The 27,853-nt window shown below is 45.6% G+C and overlaps 1 protein-coding gene and 1 non-coding gene across 2 annotated transcripts in view; both read left to right on the plus strand.

Moving 5' to 3' along the window:
* LOC126112383 (uncharacterized) overlaps positions 1-27,853 on the plus strand; it is a 515,907-nt gene that overhangs the window by 281,228 nt on the left and 206,826 nt on the right. The window contains exon 5 of the mRNA XM_049915011.1: positions 26,376-26,664. Coding sequence (XP_049770968.1) covers positions 26,376-26,664 — 289 coding nt within the window. The remainder of the gene's footprint in view (positions 1-26,375; positions 26,665-27,853) is intronic.
* Trnat-ugu (transfer RNA threonine (anticodon UGU)) lies at positions 26,051-26,125 on the plus strand. The gene has a single exon. It is a non-coding gene; the product is annotated as a tRNA-Thr (tRNA).

The following is a 27,853-nucleotide window of genomic DNA, read 5'->3' on the forward strand; positions in this document are numbered from 1 at the left end:
ATGAGTGAATACCGATTTACATTTTTTTTAATTTGTTGCAGAATGAGTAGTGCCTTTCCAAAGATAGTTACTTCTATCACGACAATTATGTAGATAGAAAAGTATAACTGATATTTTTTCTTCCTAGAATGAATAAAAGTTGTAAGAAAAATTTAAGTATTGCCTCACGCGTAACTGGCCACGATGGTAGGCGTCGAAGGTAGATAATTACAATCGCAAATACGTTAGAAATCGACTCTAGGCTGCGAGCAGGGGATCACAGCGTGTCTCGGAAGCGCTTTTACGGATGAAAGAAACAGTTGCGGGTTCAGTAATACAACAGGCTGCTTTAATTAAGAGCCTTAAATGAAGAGCCGTTGCCGTCAAAATCGGTTGGCAGAAAATTAAATTAATTCCGCAAATGAACTTCAGAAAAACGTGATTATTCAACCTCCGTAGAGCGTAACTTTATCCTGCTCATAAGAAAAGAGCACAAAAGGCAGTAATGAATTCCGAGCGAAATGTCTCGAACTTATTAAATTAGATTTAACGTAAACGGGACGCATCCTGTGCCCGATTTCTCCTTATGCACACTCCCTGAGTATGTGAAAGTGTGATAGGAATTGCGTATGTGTTTTGTATTCGCGAGTAACCATAATTTTAAATTCTGTGCCCATTCCCTTTCCCGCTTTCTACACTACCTGCAGACTATATTACATCTGAATGTGGCGGGGCTGAGATTTCGACTTCCACGGCTCGGATCTGTTACACCTCACGAAGGCTGCGCTGGGTTTGTATCCGGACAGCACTTTCTTAGGCTGCCTAAACCGTCAGTTAGGCACGCAAGGTGGCACACTTCTCGACCCGGCCAACTCGCTGTAGTCCCTGCAGTATACAGGGTGTTACAAAAAGGTACGGCCAAACTTTCAGGAAAGATGTTATGTGGCCACAAATAAAGAAAAGATGTTATGTGGACATGTGTCCGGAAACGCTTAATTTCCATGTTAGAGCTCATTTTAGTTTCTTCCACCTACGCTCAGTGGAGTACGTTATCATGATTTCATACGGGAGACTCTACCTGTGCTGCTAGAACATGTGCCTTTACAAGTACGACACATGTGGTTCATGCACGATGGAGCTCCTGCACATTTCAGTCGATGTGTTCGTACGCTTCTCAACAACATATTCGGTGACCGATGGCTTGGTAGACGCGGACCAGTTCCATGGCCTCCACGCTCTCCTGACCTCAACCCTCTTGACTTTCCCCCCTGCGGGTTCGGGGGTTAGAATAGGCCCGCGGTATTCCTGCCTGTCGTAAGAGGCGACTAAAAGGAGTCTCACATGTTTCGGCCTTATGTGATGGTCCCCTCTCGTTTTGACCTCCATCTTTCTAAATTATTCCGAAGAGCGAGCCAATTGGGGAAGGGCGCCTTACATACATGGTGCACTGTATCCATCGTGCAATTAGACCTTTAGCTGGCTTTCTCGTCGTTGCAATGGTGTCCCGCTCGTTTTCGATCTCTTGGGCGTGGATACGTCCCTGGGTGCGATTACCACGCTGCACTCTGCAGTGTTTCTTTTAACTGCGACGACGACCTTGGACGTTTTTGTACCTAAGATCCAACATGGTAGCCAGTCCGTAGTGGTGAGGCCGCCATGTACCCTGTTGGTTGTAGCCCCTGACAACACAGTGATCGCTCTACTGATGCCTGCGCCGTTAACTCCCCACGTATGCCAAGGTATCGGGACTCCCGGCAACGGCCATCCTGCCAGGTGGCCTTTGCTGTGGTTGGGTGGCGCCCGTGGGGAGGGTCCTTGGTCGGAGTAGGTGGCATCAGGGCGGATGACCCGCAATGAAGCGTGGTACATCATCTCTCGCTGGTGGGCCTCCACCAGCAGTCTCTAAGCGATCGATGGAAAGAAATTAGATCAAAGATCATTTCCCTCCTTGGCCACTCCATAGGAGGAACGTCTTGCTAAAGAAGGCAGTGGAGACTATTCACCCCGGTACCTCGTGTGTACGCGGGTTGATGGAGAATCGTTTATGTCGACCAAACCCCAGTTTTTTGTGGAGCACTTAGAGGACAAGTTCGGGGAGGTGGAGGGCTTGTCCAAAATGCGCTCTGGTTCTGTGCTCATCAAAACAGCATCCTCTGCCCAGTCACGGATGTTGCTCAATTGTGACATGTTGGGGGATGTTTCAGTTAGCATTACGCCGCATAAGAGTCTCAACATGGTCCAGGGTGTTATATTCCACAGGGATCTTCTTCTGCAGTCCGACGATGAATTACGCGCCAACCTCGAACGACGAGGTGTTCACTTCGTCCGGCGCGTCCATCGGGGTCCGAGGGATAATCAGGCAGCCACCGGTGCCTTCATCTTGGCTTTCGAAGGTGATGTTTTACCCGAAAAGGCCAAGGTGATGGTTTACCGTTGTGATGTGAAGCCATATATCCCTCCTCCGATGCGGTGTTTTAAATGCTGGAAGTTCGGGCACATGTCATCTCGCTGTATTTCCAGCATCACATGTCGAGATTGTGGACGTCCTTCGCATCCCAATACTCCATGTGCTCTGCCTCCCATCTGTGTTAACTGCGGAGAACACCATTCACCCTGCTCACCGGACTGTCGGATCTTCCAGAAGGAAAGCAAGATGATGGAATATAAGACCCTGGACCGCCTCACCTACACCGAGGCAAGGCGGAAATATGAGCGGCTACATCCTGTGCCTATGACGTCTACCTATGCCGCTGCTGCAACACCGGTTCGAACCTCTACAGTGTCGTCACCTGCAGTTCGCTCTCAGCTCTGTCAGAATTCACCGGCCCCCTTGGTCGTGGGGGGCACTTCACTCCCTGTTGCTCCTGCTCCATCTTCTTCAGGAGCAGCACACTCCCAAGCATCAGTGACATCAGCTCCCCCTTCCCAGCCGGAGAAGCGTAAGACTTCTTCGGCTACTCTCGCCATGAAGGGATCCCTTGGGGACCTCCCTTCGCAAGTTCCGACCAGTGGAAAAGCGGACACACGAAAGTGGCTGAAACAACCACCCGTCCCTGGTAGTAGAGCCTTCCGGTCATCGTCTGTCCCTGAGACTGACCCAGTGAAGCCCATGAAGCCTGACCCACCGAAGGCACAGCGCGACAAGCAGAAAAAGAAGAAAGTCCCCAAGACCAACGATATTGCGGTGGCACCCGTCCCACCGCCTCCTACAAGCTCTGCGTCTGAGGACGAGGTGGAGCTTCTGGCGTCCACTGAGGACCTCGCTCTCGCCGGTCCCTTGGACACGATGGATAGCATTTGCACGGGTGCTCCATTGGAGGCAGCAGGTGACCCAGCAGCGTAATCTGCCTTCCCAGTCCCGTCACGCCTTTCACAGACATGGAAAATACCATCCTCCAGTGGAACTGTGGCGGTTATTTTAGCCATCTACCTGAGCTACGTCAGCTTCTAAGCATGACACCTGACTTATGCATTGCCCTCCAGGAAACCTGGTTCCCGGCAATGCGGACCCCTGTCCTCCGTGGATACAGGGGTTATTACTGCAACCGTAGCGCTTACACTTGTGTGTCAGGTGGAGCCTGCGTGTATGTCCTTACCTCTGTATATAGTGCTCCTGTGCCCCTTCAAACAGCATTGGAAGCTGTGGCTGTCCGCGTAAGGACTACCCAGGACATAACCGTCTGCAGTGTCTATCTCCCTCCAGGTGGTACAGTCTCCCTGACCGAATTGGCTGCACTTGTCACCCAACTTCCCACGTCTTTTCTTCTCCTGGGGGATTTTAACGCCCACAATCCCCTGTGGGGTGGAACGAAGGTTACTGGCCGAGGCAGAGATGTCGAGAATCTCATCTCCCAACTCGGCCTCTGCCTCTTAAACACTGGCGCCGCCACACATTTCAGTGTGGCGCATGGCACGTTCTCGGCCATAGATCTGTCGTTGTGCAGCCCAGGTCTTGTACCATCGGTCCACTGGAGAGTCCATGACGACTTGTGTGGTAGAGACCATTTTCCCATCTTCCTTTCACTACCCCAGCGTCGCTCCCATGAACGCTTGCCTCGATGGGCATTTAGCAAGGCAAACTGGGAAACGTTCTCCTCTGCTGCCACTGTTGACTCTCTCCCCCACGGTACCATCGATGTGGCGATTGAGACACTGACTGCAGCGATTGCTCCCGCTGCGGACCGTACCATTCCTCGTTCATTAGGGTGCCCCCGGCGAAAGTCAGTGCCTTGGTGGTCTCCAGAGGTCGCTGAAGCCATTAAAGAACGTCGGCGGGCTCTTCAGCGACATAAGCGGCACCCGTCTTTGGAGAACCTAATTTTTTTCAAACGTCTCCGCGCTCAGGCACGGCGGCTCATCAGAAGGCGGAAACAGGAGTGCTGGGAGAGGTACGTTTCCACCATTGGTTCCCGTACTTCACCCTCCCAGGTGTGGATGAAGATTCGGCGCATCTTTGGATGCAGCACTCTACAGGTGTCGCAGGGCTTACCATCAACGGGGCGGTATCCACCGATGCCGATGCAATCGCCGAGCATTTCGCCCAGCACTATGTTCGGGCCTCTGCGTCGGGGAATTACCCGCCCGCGTTCCGCGCGCTAAAACGCCAGGAGGAATGCAAACGGCTTCTTTTACTTCTCGCCACCCTGAGGCGTATAACACCCCATTTAGTTTGTTGGAACTTCAAAGCGCCCTGGCACAGTGCCCCGATACAGCCTCTGGGCCAGATGGCATCCACAATCAGATGATCAAACACCTGTCCCCGGACTGTCAGCGGTGTGTTCTTGCCATCTTCAACCGCATATCGAGCGATGGTGTCTTTCCGTCGCAGTGGCGGGAGAGTACCGTCATTCCGGTGCTGAAGCCTGGTAAGGACCCGCTTAATGTGGAGAGCTATCGGCCCATCAGCTTGACAAATACTCTGTGCAAGCTATTGGAACGTATGGTGAGTCGACGGCTGTGTTGGCTGCTCGAGTCTCGGGGTCTTCTAGCTCCGTGCCAGAGTGGCTTCCGTCAGGGCCGTTCCACCGCCGATCCTTTGGTCTTTCTTGAGTCTGCAATCCGCACTGCTTTTTCCAGGCGCCAACACCTCGTCTCCGTCTTTTTCGACCTCTCCAGAGCATATGACACGACGTGGCGGCACCATATTCTCGCCACGTTGCACGGGTGGGGTCTCCGGGGCTCTCTCCCCATTTTTATTCAGAATTTTTTATCTCTTCGGACATTCCGCGTTTTCATTGGCACATCCCATAGTTCGCTTCATATCCAGGAGAACGGCGTTCCACAGGGCTCTGTATTGAGCGTGCCCCTTTTCCTTGTGGCCATTAATGGCCTTGCTGCAGCAGTAGGGTCGTCTGTCACACCCACGTTATATGCTGACGATTTCTGCATCTTTTCAGCTCTTCCACCATTAGTGTTGCAGAACGTAGGTTGCAGGGAGCCATACGCAAGGCGCAGGCGTGGGCCCTAGCCCATGGGCTTCAATTTTCTCCTGCGAAGACTTGTGTTATGCACTTTTGTCGGCGTCGAACCGTCCATCCCCACCCTGAGCTCTATCTTCAGGATGCCATGCTCAGGGTTGTTGACACTTACCGTTTTCTGGGATTGCTGTTCGATGCCCGGCTTACTTGGCTTCCACATATTCGTCAACTCAAGCGTCAGTGCTGGCAGCATCTGAATGCCCTTCGCTGCCTCAGCAACACACCTTGGGGTGCAGATCGTAATACGCTGCTGCAGCTCTACAGAGCCCTTGTGCTGTCCCGGCTTGATTATGGGAGTGTAGCGTATGGCTCAGCGTCGCCCTCGGCGTTGCAACTACTGGACCCCGTTCACCACTGTGGGGTTCGACAGGCGACAGGAGCATTCCGCACCAGCCCTGTTAATAGCCTCCTTGCTGAGGCTGGGGTTCCTCCGCTTCGTATTCGGCGTCAACAATTGTTAGCCAACTATGCTGCCCACGTCCGTTGTTCTCCCCGTCACCCTAACTACCGTCTCCTTTTCGCTAATGCGGCAGTCCATACCCCACACCGGCGGCCTTGATCAGGCCATACCATTGGGATCCGTGTTCGGTCACTCCTTAGTGACCTCGAGTCTTTTCAGGTCCACCCACATACACCACCTTGGTGTATTCGTCGGCCGCAGCTTCGGCTGGACCTCTCACAATGGACAAAGTTCCTCCTGCAGTCTTGCGCCGCCAATTTCTTGCTCTCCTCGATGCATCCCGCGACTCGGAGGTTATCTATACAGATGGCTCGATGGTTGATGGCCGTGTGGGGTATGCTTACGCTCATGCGGACTATGTAGACCAGCGCTCCTTGCCGGACGGCTGTAGTGTTTACACCGCAGAGCTAACAGCCATTTTTCGTGCCCTTGAGCGGATTCGTACCAGCACTGGCGAGTCTTTTGTCATTTGCAGCGACTCTCTCAGTAGTCTACAGGCTCATGACCAGTTCTACTCACGCCATCTCATTGTTGTTGCCATCCAGGAGTCCGTTCATGCTCTTGCACAGCGTGGTCGTTCATATGGACCCCGGGACACGTTGGGATAGCGGGAAACGAACACGCCGACAAGTTAGCTAAAGAAGCCACCCGCAAACTGCCTTTGGAGATCGGCCTCCCGGCAACTGATCTCCGATCGGTGTTACGCCGTCGGGTCTTTGGGATGTGGGCAGACGAATGGCGCACTCTGTCTGTACCCAACAAGTTGCGGCGTGTAAAGGAGACTACGATCGTGTGGGGTTCCTCCATGCGGGCCTCTCGCAGGGATTCTGTTATTCTCTGTAGGCTTCGCATTGGTCACTCTTGGCTGACGCATGGTCATCTGCTGCGTCGAGAGGACCCCCCCTCATTGTCGCTGTGGTGAAACCATGACGGTGACCCATATATTGTTGGAATGTCCTCTTTTAACCGCCCTCAGGCGAACTTTTAACCTCCTGGGTGATTTATCGTGTCTTTTAGCTGACGATGTCTCTATGGCAGATCGTGTTTTAGGTTTTCTTCGAGCAAGTGGCTTTTATAGGTCCCTCTAATTTTATTGCGTCACCCTCTTTTGTGCTGTATCTTTTACTTTGTTTTGTGTTGTAATTCTACTCCACCCTAATCTCTTAGGCTGGAGGTTTTAACGTGTTGCACAGTGGCTGGCTCATCCTATTCTTTTCGTGATCAGCCAGCCACAGTCCTCTGCTGTGCAGTTTTAATTCCTTCTGCCTTTATTCTCTATGTTGTTTTTGTTGCTGTGCTCCGTTTTCCGTGTTGTCTTACCATTGACCATGGGGCTTTTCTTCCCCCGGAATTATAATTTTAGTGCTTCGCCTGACTGGTGGATGGTTTCACTGTGCTGGGTGTGTTTATGAAACAAGGGACCGATGACCTCTGCAGTTTGGTTCCTTTAATCCTCAAACCAACCAACCAACCTCTTGACTTTCATTTATGGGGGCATTTGAAAGCTATTGTCTACGCAACCCCGGTACCAAATGTAGAGACTCTTCGTGCTCGTATTGTGGACGGCTGTGATACAATACGCCATTCTCCAGGGCTGCATCAGCGCATCAAGGATTCCATACGACGGAGGGTGGATGCATGTATCATCGCTAACGGAGGACATTTTGAACATTTCCTGTAACAAAGTGTTTGAAGTCACGCTGGTACGTTCTGCTGCTGTGTGTTTCCATTCCGTGATTAATGTGATTTGAAGAGAAGTAATAAAATGAGCTCTAACATGGAAAGTAAGCGTTTCTGGACACATGTCCACATAACATATTTTCTTTCTTTGTGTGTGAGGAATGTTTCCTGAAAGTTTGGCCGTACCTTTTTGTGACATCCTGTATAAATGGCGGTACTGAAATAACAGTAAACAAAACGTGCTGTAATGGCGATCACTAACATCTGGAAATATAAATAAAAACTCCTTCTTTCGACATTTTGTATGACTAAATAAACCCCTCTCAACAGTTCTTCAAAACGGGATTTGTAACAATATGGATTATGAGTGCAATAGACAGAGAACATTCCGGCTCATTTTCAAACCATAAACATACCCAGTTCTATTCAGTTATTTGTCTCATAGCTTCCTTTCTGATCCAGCCTCCCCTTTTTGTCACCAACAACTTCTGCAGGTACATCCTGTTGCCATACCCAGACCAATGCCGTATGCTCCGGTATGCTGAAGACGACACGTCTTCCTTATCCTCCATCTAATTCTCCAGTCTTTTCAACAGTCTCTCGAGATCCACTCCAACAACATCAGCTGTTCACCTCGTTGTGAAATCCATTTTTCTCGTTTAGATAAATTATTATCTAAAGATTGGAAATTAATTGAGGTATGTCTCACGCCTGACATTCATAAATAAACAAATCGGTTTGTTTCTTAGCCAGCAGCAGCTGGGCCTCATAAGATCTAAGTGCGTTTTGGATCAACAAATAGATAAGATTGATAATCGCACGAATTTCCAGCAACGTAGTAAAACTCCTGTGTGAAAAACTTGACAAGTACAATGAGACATGGAAGAATGGTTCACGCCTGTATTCTATTTGCCTTGCTGTCAAATTTAATGTTAAATTCTCTTTTTGTTTCTATAAACAGTAATTTACCAATGTTGGTGAAAATAGAGGTCGTTTGTTTTGCGCTGGCTATTTTGATGCCAAGCTTCAGTGAGAATTATAAGCAAATACCTCTGCTAATACGACGCGCCTGCTGGTGTGCTCCTGTTGTTTAGCGGGTCGTGAGGTCACAAACCACCAGCACGTGGCTACGTTGACCCACATTCCCAACTCTGAGCGCCCTGCCCCGTCGACACTCGGCAAATTAACGCAGAGTCCTCTCTTTCTCTATCTTTCTCTCCTCCTTTATTCCTCCATCCCCCCTCTATCTCCTCCGCTGAAGCCAGACTTTGAAACTTCCACATGACTTCTAATTGCTATGTAATAACGGAGCCATTTCAGGCTCGGTTCTAACCCTTCACGACGACAAACTGTGAGGATTAACAAAGACGGCTACAGTTTCGTAGAGGCGAAATATGCGATGTCGTCAATCAGTGCTTTTGTTTAACTTGTGACACAAGGTCGAGTAGGACGATAAATGACAAGAATCCACTTGTTATAAAAACTTTATTGACGTGTTTCGGCCTTGGTTCATCATAAGAATGTCGGAAACAAACTTATTACAAAGTATCGTGTCAAGTGGTAGCTCTACTACCATAGGTGCCCGGTTTGAGAACCACTGTTTTACACATTTTTCGAATTTTGATTCATTCGGAGCTGTTGTTTGTATTTAGGTACGTATGTTCACCATTTCGTACGCAAGTAACTGAACCCCTTAAGTTGCGTACACTATACTCTTCGCTACATGAGCTGATTCTAACTCAGTGAAAGAGATGTGCTCTAATTTCTTGTAAACAGTATTTAAATTTGCGTTGGCTATTATTATTTCCTTCAGTACTTCGTATGCTGCGTAGATTGATGGATACGGTTATGAAAATTGAACATTATCGAAAAAGTTACCTTAAAGGTTCCCAGATGTCAGATCACATAACGCGAATGCAACTAGTCCATTTACCTAAGAGTTGTAGCCCGTCGCTGGATTAGGTAGACCACTGATGTTAATATTGTAATGGGAGTGTCCAAAATCAGTCCCAAGTCGATAGTCGAAAACACAGTAAAGAGCGAAAATTACGAATAGAAGTAATGTTTGTCCGCATCTATATCTATGAAGGAAAGCCAGAGTCGACTTATATAAGAACACACACATTCCAAGTGAGTTTCAGAACCAAAGTGCAGGTCCATAGAGCATGACAATAGCTGTCTTTTTAGTGGACATGCACCGACGGGGCCAAGAATATTGTGATAAAGTGAGCTGCCGCAGCTCTTACAGCAGTAGGCTATGTTTCTAAAGGAATGTGGTGTTCCTGGATTCAAATTTCCGGATTCTTCCGTAAATCTCTTGAGGCAAATGTTGAGATGACGCTCCCAGTCAGGCCACATCGTAACAACCTATATTATTGGGACGTTAAACTCTGCTCTGGCTTTGCTTGTACGAACGTTTTTGTGACTTGAAATAGAAACTTTTCTCCACACATTTTAAAAAGATCGAATATGACGAATGATCAAGTTTCATCAATCTGGTTGTTCTATATCACCTTTAAACTCCTATAAGCACAGGCTAAATATATCTCACACTTAAAGGGTGGCTGTAATTAAAGCGCGCCTACTCACAGAGGCCTTGTGCGGGCTGTAATTATCGTATGGCCACTTAACTTGGTAGGTACTCTAACGCGTTAATGCGCAACCGATTTACGCTGGAAAAAATTAGTTTCAATTTTGGCCACCAGGTGCAAGTCTAGTGCTGTGAATGCAAGAAAGACGTACAGAAATTTTTCCATGTGTGATGGCTTTAGGAAAGGAATGTGGGCAGAAAAAAGTGAAAGGAGTGAGAAACGCATAGTGTGGATTTTATTATTAACCGCCGATTATACAATTTTTTCAGTATGAGCACCGGAAATGTCGTCGAGAGGCTGCATCCGCAAAACGACTTGACCAATGTTCTCGCATCAGTTCCGAGCAATGTGTTCCTGTATGCTGGCCTTCATATCAGTTAGAGACCGAACGTGTCCCTGGTAAACGCGTTCTTTTAGCTGTCCCTAGTGATAAAAGTCACCTGGATTCATATCAGGCGACTTTGCAGGCCACGCATCTAGAAAACCTCTGGAGATAACACTTCCGTGGAAGGTTGCATTAAGCAGATTTTTCGCTGAGCGAATGACATCAGGTGTTCCCCGTGTTGCATGAAAGCAGTGATTTTCACGTAGTTGCCCTCTTCCAAAGAAGTAATCACATGCTGTACAAGTAGGTATCGATAACAGGCGGACGTCATGATACACCTGACAGACCCTCTGGATGGATTCTCTTCGAAGAAGAACGGACCGAGGGTAAAGGTGCTTGTGCATCCACACCACACAGTCACATACGGCAAGTGCAATGGCTCTCCATGCACAAAACTCGGTTCAACAGCACCCCAAATTCGACAGTTCTGTGTATTCACTGCACCCTTTAGTGTAAAGTGTGCCTTGTCACTCCATAGGATATTGGCCGGCCACATGTCATCAGCTTCGATATTTGTCAGAAACTGAAGATCAGTCAGTATGTTGCTACGGATGATGCCATTTCAGGTGGCCGTGGTAGCCGAGCGGTTCTAGGCGCTTCAGTCCGGAACTACGCGGCTGCTACGGTCGCAGGTTCGAATCCTGCCTCGGGCATGGAAGTGTGTGGTGTCCTTAGGTTTAAGTAGTTCTAAGTCTAGGGGACTGATGACCTCTGATGTTAAGTCCCATAGTGCCTAGAGCCATTTGAACCATTTGAACCAGTCATGCCATTTCAGTTGCTCCACCGTCTGGGTTTTGTACGGGAACCAGTGTAAAGCAGACCGCAAAACTTTCCGTACTGTTGACCATAGGATAGACAATTCCCGTGACACCGCACGAGCAGTAGCATGGTCAGTTTCAGCAAAAGCAACCTCGCCAATAACTTCCAACGGGATAGGTCGGCTTCCTCCTCCAAGTGGCAAACCAAGCTCACCCGAGTTTAAATATCAGACATAAATCTATGTGTCACAAAGTCTGGAAAGAGTTGAAACAACTCTGGTGTATTTCACTGACCATCGAAACGTGTTGGTGGGCACCAGTCTCGCGATACGACCGATGCGACGGTTCTGAAACCAGTGGAATCTAAATGTGTCATTACTGCAAGAAAATGACTTAGAAGGGATTCTGAGACAAGCCCCCACTATTAGAAGGGCTGTTGGAGCTGATCTAGAGAGGGCTAAGCAAACTTACGATCCCCGACATCCACTGCATGATCATCAGGCTGTAGTCCGTCGACTGAAGTCGAGAAAGAGCTTCATCGCCAGGAATCAACCACTAGAGGGAACACCACAGTCTAACCACATCACCAGATGGAAGAGCAAGCTACTACCTGATATCCCTGTAAAGGAAGAGCTAGCTCCAGGAAATGGCTTGCCCTACCATACTTGGATATCGCTCAATCGTCTTAGGGTGGGCGTCCCTTTTTGCAAACCAATATGCGAAAATGGGACATTCTTCCAGCTGGTCGAGATACATCCTGCGCATGCGGAACAATACAAGACCCGGCCCACCTGCTAATTTGTCCTCACCTTGAACAACCCTGCACAACACAGGACCTGATCGAGGGAAACAAGGCCATCGGAGATGCTACCTTTAGGAAATTCTGGCCGCATGGATGAATGAATGAGCTTATTTAAACCACTTAATACCATCGAGCCTCTCCTCAGACGTTTCAGTCAGCGATACTCTCTTAGAACAGCACTGTAATTGCTGTCGTTCACATAAAACGGTTAGACTAACAGCTTACGGTCTCTATTCTCGATTGCCGTACTACTCGCTCGCTTTGCCAAATGACAGAATGGATGTCATATAAACTGTGTACTGCACCAGATCTGCACCTGGAGGCCACAGTTGGAACTAACTTTTTTCCAATACAAAACGGTTCCACATTAACCCTTTAGCATATCTGCCAACTTTCGCTGTCATACGACAATTACAGCCGGAACTGGACGTCCGTGAGTATCTGCACTTTAATTATAACCACCCGGTACGTTTCCCGACCTCTACGATTCAGTGTTTTTCCTATGTTCTGGCGCAGACGTATCGATTGAGCCCCACACGCGCAGGTGTAGCGTCTAAGCTCTACAGTCACACGGCAATCAATACCTGCAGGTCAACGTATAAAACTGTAATAGGTCTATCAGAGGTCAAGCCATTTGGAGCGCCGTTGGCGTATAATCACGAAATTTACAAATTATTCTCCACGTCACTTTGAACTATATCTTTTAACATAGCTTTTCATTGTGTCTAAACTGCTGCGGTATTTGACATTTACGAAATTATTCCTCTGATCTTTTTCTATGCCAAACTTGAACCTGATTTCATTGCTACGTGGGTTAAATAAAGTAATTGAAAATGTACAAAATTCTGCCAAGCGAAGTTCTTTCTCTAGCTAATAATATTTTTTTTTAACACAATGAGGAGCCTTCACTATCGTAATGTATGAACTAACTCTCGTCCCAACGGATAAAAGCCGCGAATAGTTTCACACTTTACTGTTACTGTACTATCAACAAATCAATGAACGACTCTCTCGCTTCAGAAATGGGTCGCAATCGTTTAACAGGGGGATGCTTATGCATCCCTCTTACCGTCCAGATCACCTGACCTCAGTCCTGTAGAGCACACCTGGAAAGCCACTGCGCGCCTTGGACCCAACTCCGAACTAATTTCCGCGAATTGTGGGCGGCGGTCTGTTGTTGCTGACTCAGGACATCTCCCCAATGACTGTGCCGTCTCGCAGAGTTCGTGGCAGGTTTTAGTACCGCTCTCATCAGGGCGACTGGGTGGGGGTGCGTGACACAGCTGCTCACGAGTGAATATAGGAACATATGGCTATATCTGCATCTGCATACATACTCCGCAAGCCACTGCACAGTGCGGAGCACTACTAGTCATTCCCTTTCCTGTTCCTCTTGCAAATAGAGCGAGGGGAAAACGAGTGTCTGTATACCTCCATATGAGCCCTAATTTCTTGTATCTTATCTTCGTGGTCCTTACGCGAAATGTATATCACTAACTTCGGTTTTCTGCAGAATCCTTGAAATATTCTAAGTTCGAATACATTAAACTTTCTTGAGACTGAGAAGCTGATTTCCATAAATCAGCATGGTTTCAGAAAGCATCGCTCGTGCCAAACACATCTTTCCCTTTTCTCGCAAGATGCACCGCGAGCAATGGATGAAGGGCAACAAGCAGATTCCATATTTCTACATTTCCGGAAAGCAAATGACACGGAGTACCACTGCAGGCTGTCAACGAAGGTACGAGCGTACGGAGTAAGTTCACAGATATGTGAGTGGCTCGAAGATTTCTTAAGTAATAGAACCCAGTAGATTGTCCTCGACGATGAGTGTTCATCAGAGGCAAGGGTATCGTCAGGAGTGCCCCAGTGAAGTGACAGGACTTGTGTATTGGTAAGGTGTCGAAATTAAGTGACTGCAGGAAGACACAAGACGAGCTAGACAATATTTATAGTTGGTGTTCTGAATGGCAGCTAGCTCTAAATGTGGAAAAATGTAAGTTAATGCCTATGTGTATGAAGAACAAATCTGTAATGTTGAGATACACTATTATCAGTGTCATACTTGGTACATTCATTTCAATACCTTGGCGTAGTGTTGCAAAGCGATATGAAATGCAACGAGCATGTGAAAGTTGTGGTAGGTAAGGCAAATCGCCGACGTCGATTTATTGGGAGAATTATAGTAAAGAGTGGTTCACCTGTAAAGGAAGCCGCATATGGGACGCTGGTGCAACCCACTCTCGAGTACTGCACGAGTGTTTGCGATGTGTACCATGTCGGACTGAAGGAATTATTTCAGAAGCGGGCTGCTAGATCTGTTACTTGTAGCTAACAAGACGTAATTGTTACAGAGATGCTGGTTCGAATCCTGCCTCGGGCATGGATGTGTGTGATGTCCTTAGGTTAGTTAGGTTTCAGTAGTTCTAAGTTCTAGGGGACTGATGACCTCAGATGTTAAGTCCCATAGTGCTCAGAGCCATTTGAACCATTTGTTACAGAGATGCTCCGGGAACTCAAATGGGAATCCCTGGAGGGCAGGCGACGTCCTTTTTGAAAAACGCTGTTGAGAAAATTTAGAGAAATGGCATCTGAAGCTGCCACACTATTCTACTGCGGCAGACATACATTTCACGTAAGGACCACGGAGCTAAGATACGCTAAATTAGTCGTCATATGTAGGCATATGGACAGTCGTTTTTCCCTCGCTCTATTTGCGAGTGGTACTGGAAAGGACATTACTAGCACAAGGTACCGTGCGGAATATCTACATAGATGTAGATGTAGGTAGTGCTAAGTGATATTTGTTTCGTCGTTCCGTTGATAATAATCTGTAGATGGTCCACAGTGCTGCATCGAATTCTTTATTCGTAATTAATAAATATTGAGAAGATAAGGATGAAACAAAAGTAAAATCTCGGATTTCAAACCGTTACAATTAAAGTTAGATGGTAGAAGCTCACAAATTAGACATCAAAGTAGCGATTAAGTTCTAACTGCAAACGGTTAACTACCCGCAGTCGACTGCAGTCAATCGTTTGCGTGTGTGTTGGACGTGCTACAGAAGCAAAATGCTCTACTGACTATCAAACTAGTAGTCTCTGCAAATGTAAGAAAACCAGCAAATTCCGGGCAGTGCTTTTTTCGGTACTACTTCGGCTTACTTTGTCAATCAGCAAGGCTCGTCTCAAGTTGTTTTGTGCAAACGATCAGTGGTAGATTACGTGAAACAGCGTTCCGTAATTTGATCACACACTTCCATCAACAAAATTATTCTCCAGTGCGTTAGTCAACGAGTTACACAAGCTGCCCATATTTGCTGTTAATACACGGCTCATTAATTAACTCGGCACTCATCTGCTTGCATATTGCGCTAAGAACGTTTACTGTTCGTTCCATCGATACCGATTTGTGATTGCCTAATTTGTAAACATGTGAACTGTCATTAACGATCACAACGCCTCGTATGTGGAAATTAATATCAAGCTATTTATTTGCCAGGAAAAACTTAAATTACCCTCCAATATATGTAATTTGTAAGCCTCGTGGAAATTAAGAGGCAGAGAGTGTTCTCATTTTAATGTTTCTACCAAATCCCATGTAAAGAAAAAGTTGCGATTACTTCAGTGCTGAAAAATTTATTTTTCTTCGTTTCATCAATGTCTTGAAAGAAAAAATGACAGATCTTTACCGATGTGAAAGACACTAGAGAAGAATACGTAAGACCAAAATGTATCTCTGAAAGAATTAACAGAATGTGATCATTTAATTTCGTTTTGACTTTCTCGGCTACTTCTCGGAATTGGAATGATGTGGCCACGTCCGGGAGTAATAAATTAATCTCGTGAGACAAGGCTCTTGACTCTCTATAGATACTGTATCTTGGTATCGGTACCTCACGTTTGGATTTATATATGGGTAAAAATATTTGTCTACTCAAGGATTCTTAAACACTTTTGGCGGTCACGCAATGATTTGGAGAAAACTATTTCACGCTATTTTTAATCCTGTTCTCTTTCGAAAACAGTCTTAACACTGTTTGCTATATAAGACGTAGGACAGTAAATGTTAGCTTGTATTTCATTGCGGATACTCAGAGTCGTCAGCAATGATAAGCATTAAAGCAATTTCTTGTGGCGTTTGGCCACTCTATTGCCTATATTTTCGCCTACTGCCGGCCGGTTCCGCAAACCAGCTGTGTTAGTGTTTACGACAGGAAAGAGTGAACGTTTAGCAACAGTTCGTGATCTCCTATGTTCGTTGATCTGCAATTAGTAAATTGCTTCGTCACATTTTTTATGTGTTTAACAGTTTAGTGCACGTTGTACAGAATTCTGTGTATCGTAGATCAGTGTTCCTACTATGCTTCGGCTTGTAAAGACGGAAACGAGCACGAGTTATGGGTCTGGATCGTTTCAAATCCATAAATAATACAAAATATCCTAACAATGAATAGGTGTTTAGAACTGTCAAAGACAGCAGATAACCACTAGTGTGGTTCACATGAATAGATTCTCGACACTGTTCTTTAACATACTTCATTTCGTGACCTACTAGTTGTTTTAGTCCTTATCGCTTTTTGATAGTTGCAGTAAACATGGTTTTCAAAGGACTCCTTGGCTTACTTCATTTCCTCTCCTTTATAAGGCAATTGACGCAACTCACACGCTATGCTTCACGAAATCATTCGCTGCAATGCCGGAGGAAATAAACGTGCGGAAGTCACGTTTACTGACGAATTCTGACAGGAATAAGAGACGGTAGTAGCTGTCATTCCAAACAGTTGTCACCGACAGATAACTTTAATCGTAACTTTAAATTCGTTTCCTTATAGAACGATACATTCTTCTACTGCAATATTCCGTTATTTTAAGTGCATATAAAATCTAGTTTACATGAAGGTGAGAATATGGTCTCCTCTTTCATCAGCTCACCTTCGTCGTGAACCATACGCTCACTCGGTCTGCGGCACCCGTGAATTTAACCAACAACTATAAACAACTGATGCCATAGTTTGTAGACCACACCTGACGTTTTCATTATCAATGCCAAGACAGGCATGCTGAGAGATTGTGATTTCGAATTTTTATGTGAAATCTCTTAAAGCTTTTCAAATAAAACAAACTTTATTAACATTCTACATCATTATTCTTCATATCTACGTATCTGCAGCGCTCTGCCGCTAGAGAGCTCCGAATCGTAGCGCTTGACATAGAGATGTGTAACATAGCTACGTCGGTGCGTGAGCAACCCCGTGCTGTAGTCTATTTTCGAATGTGAAGAGTTCATCCGCACATGGAGTATCCTCTCCTTCGACTTGACAGTGCCAGATCACACATGATCGCTGCGACAACTGCAACAGGCCGGCTTTGTGTTCACTGTCACCGACCATCCTCCATACAGTATCGACTTCACCCAATCTGATTTTCATCTGTTTCCAAAACTTAAAGAACACCTTCGAAGACTTCAAGTTGATAGTGATGAAGCTGTAGGTAGTGGGAAGGGGGCGTGGTAATTACGACGATAAATAATCCCCCGCACTCCCGTCACTTACTGTGAATACTTCTGTTCTCGTAGCGTAAACCAATGCGTGTATCGTAGAGCGCGTACTAAAGAGAACTGGCCTAGCGAAGATACAGTTGTTCTTGCTGCGATAGGGCAGCGATATTATTGGTGGATAGAGCCAGTGGTTCTACTTCCCCACAAACCGTTGCAAGCAGAAATGAGCTTATGGCGCCGTCAACGAAGCCAAACATTGTACAGTGACTCTATAAACAAAGGGGTCCCTCATTGGAAGAAATGTGTTCATCGCCGCGGTGCCTGTTGTCAAATAAATATGTACACATAAAGAATGAAGTTGTAAAAATTTAATAACGCTAGTTTTTCTAACAAGATTTAAGAGTTTCCGCATAAAAAAACTCGGTGCCACTACTTCTCAGCACGCCCTCGTACAATGAGGATACCATTTTTAAAAGTTTTTTTATTTGTTGTCGTTGTTACGATCTTCAGTCATAAAACCGGTCTGATGTAACTCCTCACAGTAGTCTATCCAGCGTAGGTCTCTTCGTCTCTGCGTAACTGCTGTAACCTACATCCATTTGAACCTACCAATTGTATTCATCCCTTGGTCTTCCTCTGCAATTTTTAGCGACCTTCTCTCACTCTTCTCTCACTTCATTACCAAAGTGACATTTCCTTGTGCCACAGGATATGTCCTATCAACCTATTCCTTTTTTAAGTCAAGTTGTGGAATAAATATCTTTTTCCCCTGGTTCAATTCAATACCTCCTGATTTGTTATTCGATCTCGACAGCACGAATCAACATGCTGCTTGTTCACAACGTCGTTCGACATTTTTGGCTCCCAGATTGCTATCGCACTGACACAATGCACCACGTGCGCGGTCATCATTGACGGTCAGATTTTTTTATTTGTTTATAACACGCTCCGTTACAATATTTGTAATACTACATGTATGTATTGTTTGTGGGTATGTGTGGAGTGTAGTGTAATGTTTGTGTTGTATGATGATGATGATGACGATGATGATTTTCATGTTGATGAGAGAAGGGAGAGGTTGAACCCCAGTGCCGGCATACAGCAAACACTTCGCGAATAGCACAGAGGGGGCCGCAGAGCTTAACGTTCCCATTCGGTGGACAGATCATCGTTAACTGTGTCACTGCCCTCACTTCACGTGACACTGCGGACTGGTTTGGTGTTTAAACCATGACATTGGCGCAATGTCTGGTCATCAGCAACTTTACGTCACCACCTCTCCACCCCTTGCCGGCAAATGTTGCCAGTGAAACTTTTTCCACCACCAGGATTCGAACCTGTTTACCCCCAGAGTCGAGCGCCACAGCACAAGCGTGCGTTAGCGAAAGGTCAGGTTATAAAACGGTTTTATATTTGTGTTCAGCATATTGTGTCTAAATGTATTTATTACTTCTTTCATTTCAGTGACTCTGTTATTATCAATAAGACATTGCTCAGTCACATATAATAATGGTTAGTTATTTTAATGACGTCTGCTAAGATTTTTTTCTTATTATGTGCAAGATCACAGATTTCCTCAGACTAAACCTTTTTATGTTAATTAATCATACATCATACATGATCGATTTTGGAATACACCTATTATCACATGTGTCCGTAAAACAATTTACATATATTCAATTAAATATGTCGGTACACGAATAGCCAGTGACCGTCGGTATCCTTCCCAAATCGCTTTACCAAGCGAAATCAATCATGCAAAGGTATGCTATTTTTTACTTTGTTTACAGCACACATGTATGTTGTAAGAATATTATGTGTCAGGAAAGCGTACTCTGTGGACGTCTTAACATTTCACACAATAAAACACTTTGCGGCTGTGTACCGCCGATATCCCATAGTCAACAACAATGGAGAGATTAGGATCACACTACCGCCTACGAAAATTTGTCTTCTACTGCCGTTCCTCCTAATACCTAGTGTCCCCTGTGTAACGTTCCCCAGTGTCACTTCCTGAGACTGATTAATAAAAAGAGGCAGTGAATTTCTGTAGTCCTGTTCCACACATTTCGTAACTCTGGATCCCTGCTCACAATCGTTTGTTTCTTTAAATCTGAGAAGTAAATCTCCCATCTTTTCATACGAGTCCCACATATTTTCAACAAACTGAGCATAAGCTGACATTAAACAGAGTCGAAAGTTTTACGTGTCAGCAAAGACAATAGAAACGTTCCCATTCATCTTCGCGTTTCTCCACTAGAGCCAAGCCTCTGGCTTTCCTTATTTTCTTGCATCTCTGACACCAAGTTGGTCTCAAAGAATTTATTACATTTTCTTCCAAATTCTGCCTTTTACCACAGAAAAAGAGTATTTAAAACATTCGAGATAGTTGCTTATCCATTTGTGTAATGAAACCCTACAATGATTTTCGGTAACACGATTGTTCCGTTTTTTTATAATCTTCACGTTCATAAATATGTCGTACATTTAAATTTCGCAAGCCACCTTACGCTGTACGCTGGAGGATACTTCTGGCACTTTCCACTCCCTGCTCCTGCCGCGAATGGCGACGATAAACCTCCGTGTGAACTCAAATTTCTACCTTTTTCTCGTCGTGGTATTTGCACATTTACTCATTCTGATGAAACGTGTAGTGCTTGAAAATTGAGGTCGTCTCACATTATATGCTCTGAAATTTATTTTTGCAGATAAATTAATATGCCAATAAGGTCGTCCCACACTGGGCGCCAAAATGTAGTAAAATAAAAAGGATACGCAAATCAGGCCGAAGAGAAGACAAATTAATTACAGAATTAAAACAGGGAAACATGTACGTTTATTATTATATCAACAGTACAAATATAAATCTGAAGGCCGAGATATGTTTCAAGTGTGGTGGGGTTGGGAGGGGGGGAGGGAGACGAAATATCTCTTCTCACCTCTGAACAGATACAATTTCGCACTAAGGAGTGTGACGAAGACGCGATGTTGGCGTGACGCGTTGTACCTGGTTCACAGCTGGCGGCTTTCATCTTCACATCATCTTTTCGTTGATGCACTGGACAGCGTAACTCGTTTCTTCTTCTTCACTGGCTGACAACGCTCCGCAGCCGATGCGGTGTTGCCGTGCTTGCACCCTCAGCGAGTAATGTCTTTGGTGATTATCTCATAGAGGCAGATCAAATAAGGAAATTCAGTCGTATGCTTAAAGATTCGTGCATTGGGCTGCTTAGGATGCATATTCAATATGGCGTAGGAAATAAGTATGTCACAAAGTGTAACACACATCAGAATTAATGCAGGGATCTTGGAAATTATGGAAATTTGTGGTAAGTTCCTATGGGACCAAACTGCTGATGCCCCTAGGCTTACACATCACTTAACTTACTTACCCTAACTTAAGCTAAGGACAAGAAACACATCCATGCCCGAGGGAAGACTCGAACCTCCGACGGGGGTTTCCGCGCGAACCATGGCAAGGCGCCGAAGACCGCGCAGCTACACAGCGCGGCTGCAGGGATCTAACTCAAAGTCTGAAGACTGCGTCGACAATAGGTTGGCATGCTTAGAGAAAAACTCACGTCTCTCACCTCCTGTCCAAGCCCTCTCTCTCTATTCGGTGCTAACTTGCTGACTGCTTGACTGCTCGACTGCTCACTGTCTGTTTATTCACAGCTGACTCTCTGCTAATCAAGATAGGAGGAAGGGTAGTATCACTCGTAAATTTTTAATCTGTTTATTATATATCGATTTCAGCTGCTACTCTGATACCTGTCTCCCCTTAGCTGCTCCTGCTTGGTAGATTATTTTTACTTCTCTCGCTCACTCTGTCCTCCTTGACACCAAATTTTTCATCATCTCGTCTTTGTCACTGATGGGTTCAATTGCAATCCCACCCAATAACTGATGGCCATTGCGTAACCACTCCTCCCAGCCTCTGCTCACTGTATGTCTGAAGTTCCTGTCGATGGCATGTAACCCAGGAACTCCCATCTCGTTCTCAGATGCTCCGTGTTGAGGTAATTCTCAGTGTGGACAACTCCTTAGGATATTCCTTCAAGTCTTTGTCTGCATTCCTGAGTTTTCAAGAAAGCAGTCACCCAACAACAAGCCCGCTTGTTCGTTGTGGGAATGCCTGTGCTTTGCTCAAGTGTACACAGGTGCTTGTGATTCTGCGGAGTCCCACTTGTCTTCATTCAGACGTTAACTGAGGCAACCCTTTCCAGGGGAAGCAAACACTTCAGTAAACAAGTCCCTGTCTGACTTTTGGGGAAGTATCGCGTACCAGCTGCAGCACAATTGTCCCTTCGAGTCCCCAGCTCTCAGTAGTGAAGTATTACAAAGTCCTAGTTTAATTTCATGAATTCGGCTTCCTTTGAGTGAAGAAAAAATTCGTTGGTTCCACTGTACCTTTTACCCACGGCATTTCTTCTTACCTGTCCGACTGCTGTGTTATACATTATCGCATTATCTTACAGTTCTAAGCATGGCTGTGAGCCAGCAACCGTACAAGAATATGCAACCGGTCGCAATAAGGTTTAACTTGACCTGGTTTCGCCATCTAACATGGGTGTCTTCATCAGACGATGCCATCTCCAGAGCTTGTTTCCTCTTACAACCCTCAGTGGCGTACAGTATGCTACGTCATGTAGATATAAGTTTTAATGACCATTGTTATATTGTTATACAATTTTACTTTATACTGTTTTACTGACCATTGTTGTATCAGTTCCAGTACCTGTAATTTTTATATGGTTTTAAATATGAATTTAAGAAGTTACTTTATATGACGAAAGCACATTGCTCGTAAAGCTGTTTTCATCCATTTAATTGTTTCTGGTTTTTCTGATGAAGACATCCATAGTCGTGTCGAAACCAAATCAAATTAAATCTTGTTGCAACCGGCTGGATGTATAATACAAATCATATCTCACTATCCTTAATTCAGCCGTATTTATTAGTCTATGACAACCAGCCGATTTAGACCTATGTGACCATTATTATCGATAATTATGTCATTAAATTACAAAAAGGCAAGTAAAATCCTGTTAATTTTCAGACAACTCGAGCCACTTCTTTCATCCGTCCTCGGAGATTCCACGGCATATCATAAATACCACTGCTGTAGTGGCCAGAATCCACACATTCTTAGCGATGTGTGTCACCTAAAACAAATTAGATGACATATTGCTCTGCGTTTATTCACAGATGTACATTAGCTTACTAAACGGCTACTCTATTAAGTCAGTCTAAAAATGAGTCACTAACCTTTCATTAATCTGTCCCTACTCGAAATTCATTAATTAAGGCCCATATCTACTTTAAGAAAGAAAGCTGGACTGGAAAATATACACCGGCAACAGTTCGTACATAGCCTTCCGCCAGGGTTTTATCAGCTTTTCCGATAATCTGCACAATGAAAACCCGGGAGTACAGTACAAAGCCAATTGATCAGAAGGTCCACAAAACGCCTTATTTCAAATTTCCGCCAAACAAATGGATTTTGTTGGCTTCATTTAAACCTCACCAAGTCCACCACTTCTCGTTAGCTACTGGCCCAGCGATCTGATAGGCCTCTACCTACGGACCACGTACTCGCGCTACTAAATCGGAAGGATCGGCAAGAAACCTGAAATGCCTCAATCACAATTCCACTCTCGAGCACTTGAACACACTGTCGGATAGTTGCACGTTTTCCCTGCCTCCCACGACCTTCGAAGACTGTCAGACAATTCTTTTTTCGACATAGTGAATATCAAGCAGCTCCTAGAAATTCCTTTTACCGTTGATTCAGCAGTTTAGCCTCAGGAACCGAATTCGAGAGTTTCCATCGGTCATTTTGTGCTCCAGCTAGTAGCACTTTTCAATAAAGACCTGTTTTTATACAGGAGCTTTTAATTTACAGTAGGTGATGAAATATGCCAATTGCACTAAATTGCCCGCCGGTGAAATAAGCATAGCAATGCTCGCCCACAATACATTTAGAACGATTACACAAATGCTGATATAGGATCTCTATGATCGACAACACCCACCTTATCCCGAGTAACAAAAACCAACTGTGGTATCCACAGTAGGTAGCGGACGGGGTGACGGTAGCGGCTAGGATAAATATATTACAGCTTGTTTAAATAACTTACTTCAGCATCAGTGAAATCGATACCAGCGAGAATTAGATTGGTCAAAGTTTTGAAAGGTTAAAAATTGATGTATGTTATATGTGTTAACTTGTGTTTGTTTGTTATTTTCCTCAAGTTTAAATATTTTGTTGTTACTAACTCTAGCATCCTCGTTAACTTTGTAGGCGTAAAATTGGATGCATCTACACTTTAAACTGAATTTATCTGCTGTCGAAACTCTACCCATCAAATGGTTCAAATGGCTCTGAGCACCATGGGACTCAACTTCTGAGGTCATCAGTCCTCTAGAACTTAGAACTACTTAAACCTAAGTAACCTAAGGACATCACAAACATCCATGCCCGAGGCAGGATTCGAACCTGCGACCGTAGCGGTCTCGCGGTTCCAGACTGTAGCGCCCAGAAACGCACGGCCACTCCGGCCGGCCTCTACCCATCAAGAACTGTTCAAGATACTAGAGCGTAGACCGACGACTGAACTCCACTTCAGTAAAATCATTTTAGGTGTTTGACCACGTAATATACAAGGTGTTTAAGAAAAAGGTGTAACATTCCTGAAGTAGGTAGTATTGGTCGAAACTAGAAGAGGAGTTCCCGTGTCTGCAAACCAATACCTGTAGACATATAGACCAGTCTCTCCTCTCATTCCCATCTCTCTGTTGCCGGTCGGTGTAGCCGAGCGGTTGTAGGCGCTTCAATCTCGAACGGCGCTACCGCTACGGTCGTAGGTTCGAATCCTGTCCCGGGCATGGATGTCTGTGATGTCCTTAGGTTAGTTAGGTTTAAGTAGTTCTAACTTCTAGGGGACTGATGACATCAGATGTTAAGTTCCATAGTGCTCAGAGAGTTTTGAACCATTTTAAACCATCTCTCTGTTAGAAAGCGAAGTTCCTGCCTATACACTGGTACCTAAACGATCATGCTGCCTGACGTCTACGATTGATTTGCATCTGCCCACGTATTGGTATTGTGGTAATTTACTATGTCCTCTCTTGTAAATTCTGCCTCATCTGTAAATAAAATGCATGCTACGAACAACAGGTAATCAACAGCCCGTATCTCAACCGGTATTGGTTTCCTGACTTCGTTGTATGAACTTTTATTCTAGTTTTGACCAGTCGTCCTGTAGGTATATGTAACGCTTTTTCTTAAGCACCTTGTATAACTGATACACCAACGTTTCGGCTGCTACTGCGAGCAGACTTTATCAACAGTCACCTGTTTGCAGTAGCAGCAGAGCCGGCCGCGGTGGCCGAGCGGTTCTAGGCGCTTCAGTCCGGAACCGCGCAACTGCTACGGTCGCAGGTTCGAATCCTGCCTCGGGTATGGATGTGTGTGATGTCCTTAGGTCAGTTAGGTTTAAGTAGTTCTAAGTTCTAGGGGACTGATGACCTCAGATGTTAAGTCCCATAGTGCTCAGAGCCATTTGAACCATTTGAAAGCAGCAGTTTTATTACAGATGACATGGTCACTCACCAAGATATGTTAAAGATTTTGTTCCTGAAATACTCTGTTAACTCAGTTTTCTGCTGCATCGCAACATGGAACAGTGTCTTGTTTTGATCAGATTTGTTGACGTTATGAGCCAGGAGACAAGCGATCTGTCGTAAATCTTTTATTTATGTTAGGGATTGAAAATCCATGACGTTAAGACCACACATGAAATGTTGCTTATTTGGATGAATTACTAGTTTCAGCCAAGTATCTATCTGTCTTTAGATCGTAAAACATTCCTTAAGGAATATGTTGACGACGTGTGAAGCCGTAATGGCTGCAACACTCATAAAGAATATGATAATGGTATCTGTTCTTTCGGGCATGTCCGAAAGAACAGATACCATCTTCATATAGTTAAGGCTAATCGGCCTTTGACCTTCTTCTTCTGTGCTGAATGCACACTCATTGCCCGAACTCTTACGGATTCAAAAAATGGTTCAAATGTCTCTGAGCACTATGGGACCTAAGTTCTAAGGTCGTCAGTCACCTAGAACTTAGAACTACTTGAACCTAACTAACCTAAGAACATCACACACATCCATGCCCGAGGCAGGATTCGAACCTGCGACCGTAGCAGTCCCGCGGTTCCGGACTGCAGCGCTTAGAACCTCTCGGCCACCACGGCCGGGAAACTCTTACGGGACTCGGTAAGATTGTGTGCCGCGAGTAATGAGTGTAGTGGGCAGGGGCACAACGAATGTAGTGTGAGGACGTTAAGTTAGGAATGTGGGTCTCACGGGGAGCGTGCAAGGGATAAATCCCTGGAATCGCACTATTCTCTTTGCCCTCGGTGGGTCAGTTGGATAGAGCGTCTGCCATGTAAGCAGGAGATCCCGGGTTCGAGTCCCGGTCGGGGCACACATTATCAACTGTTCCCGTTGATGCATACCAACACCTGTCGACAGCTTAGGATCTTGATTTAATTATCATTTCATTCCAATCAATAATGTTTTATTATCTGAGGACGACTACAGAGTTAGCTGAAAGTGCTAATCTATCAAATAAAGACGATTTCGTGTACGATGTTGACGTCTTAGGTCTTCAGTCCCTAAAATAAAAAATATTTTCTTGTGACGCCACTCTGAAGTGCCGGTGTCGACGCCCGCAGGCCCGGGCCGGCACAACGAGAGCGAGGGCGGCGCCGGGGAGCCGGAGGCGGGCTTCCACCTGGGCGAGCTGATGGCGGGCACGTCGTGCTCGCGGCTGTTCAGCGAGTGCTCGCGCCGGCCGTGCCGGCTGCAGTCGCCCAACTGGCCGGGCGTGTACCCGCGCAACGCCACCTGCTACTACGCCGTGCGCCAGCACGAGGCGCCGCCGGGCCAGCACGCGCTCATCGCCGTGCGGCAGCCGCGCGGCCAGCTCGTCGCCATCCGCAGCAGCCACCTCAGCGGACAGCCGCGCATCGGCGACGGCTCCGGCGTCGCCGCGCCCCCCGCCGCCGCCGCCCCCGGCTCCGGGCTCGCCTCCGGCGCCGCCTCCGACCGCTCCCAGCACGACCGCCGACTTAAGGTACATCCACAGAGGAAAGTAATTAAATTCGTATTACACGTTGAACAAAGTTCCCTTTTTCAAAAACCCTTTTCTTGTTATCACTAGTCTTCTTCGACCACCGCCAGTTATTTTGCTGTCGTAATCTAATTTGCCAAGCATAATCTTATTTACTTCGATTACGTTCCATTATCGTTGTTTTATTTTTAATGACGTCGATCACAAGTCGATTAGTGCTAAAAGGAACTCGTTAAACTTCAGTTACACGATAAATCAGTCTTATCTAGAAGCCGTAAATTCAACTAAATATCTAGGTATGACAATTTCGAACAACTTAAATTGGAAGGAACACATGGAAAATGTTGTGGGAAAGGCTAACCAAAGACTTCGTTTTATTGGGAGACACTTAGAAAATGTAACAGACCTTCTAAGACGACTGCCTACACTACGCTTGTCCGTCCTCTTTTACAATACTGCTGCGCGGTGTGGGATCCTTACCAGATAGGACTGACGGAGTACATCAAAAAAGTTCAAAGAAATGCAGCACGTTTTGCTTTATCGCGAAATATGGGAGAGAGTGTCACAGAAATGATACAGGATTTTGGCTGGAAGACGTTAAAAGAAAGGCGTTTTTCGTTGCGACGGAATCTTCTCACGAAATTCCTATCACCAACTTTCTCCTCCGAATGCAAAAATATTTTGTTGACACCGACCTACATAGGGAAGAACGATCACCACGATAAAATAAGGGAAATCAGAGTTTGTACGGAAAGATATAGCTGATCATTCTTTCCGCTCACTATACGAGATTGGAATAATAAAGAATTGTGAAGGTGGTTCGATCAACCCTCTGCCAGGCACTTAAATGTGATTTGCAGAGTATCCATGTAGATGTAGACAAAAGCGTGTTCTAACAAAACTGCTTGCCTATGGAAAATCGTCTCAGTTGAGCGACTGTATTCCTGATCTCCTGTCACAGTTCGTAGTAATAGATGGAAAGTCATCGAGTAGAACAGAAGTAATATCCCGTGTTCCCCAAGGAACTGTTATAGGCTCCCTATTGTTCCTGATCTATATTAACGACATAGGAGACAATCT

Source organism: Schistocerca cancellata, chromosome 1 (genome assembly GCF_023864275.1).
Source record: "Schistocerca cancellata isolate TAMUIC-IGC-003103 chromosome 1, iqSchCanc2.1, whole genome shotgun sequence".
Taxonomy (NCBI): Eukaryota; Metazoa; Arthropoda; class Insecta; order Orthoptera; family Acrididae; genus Schistocerca; species Schistocerca cancellata.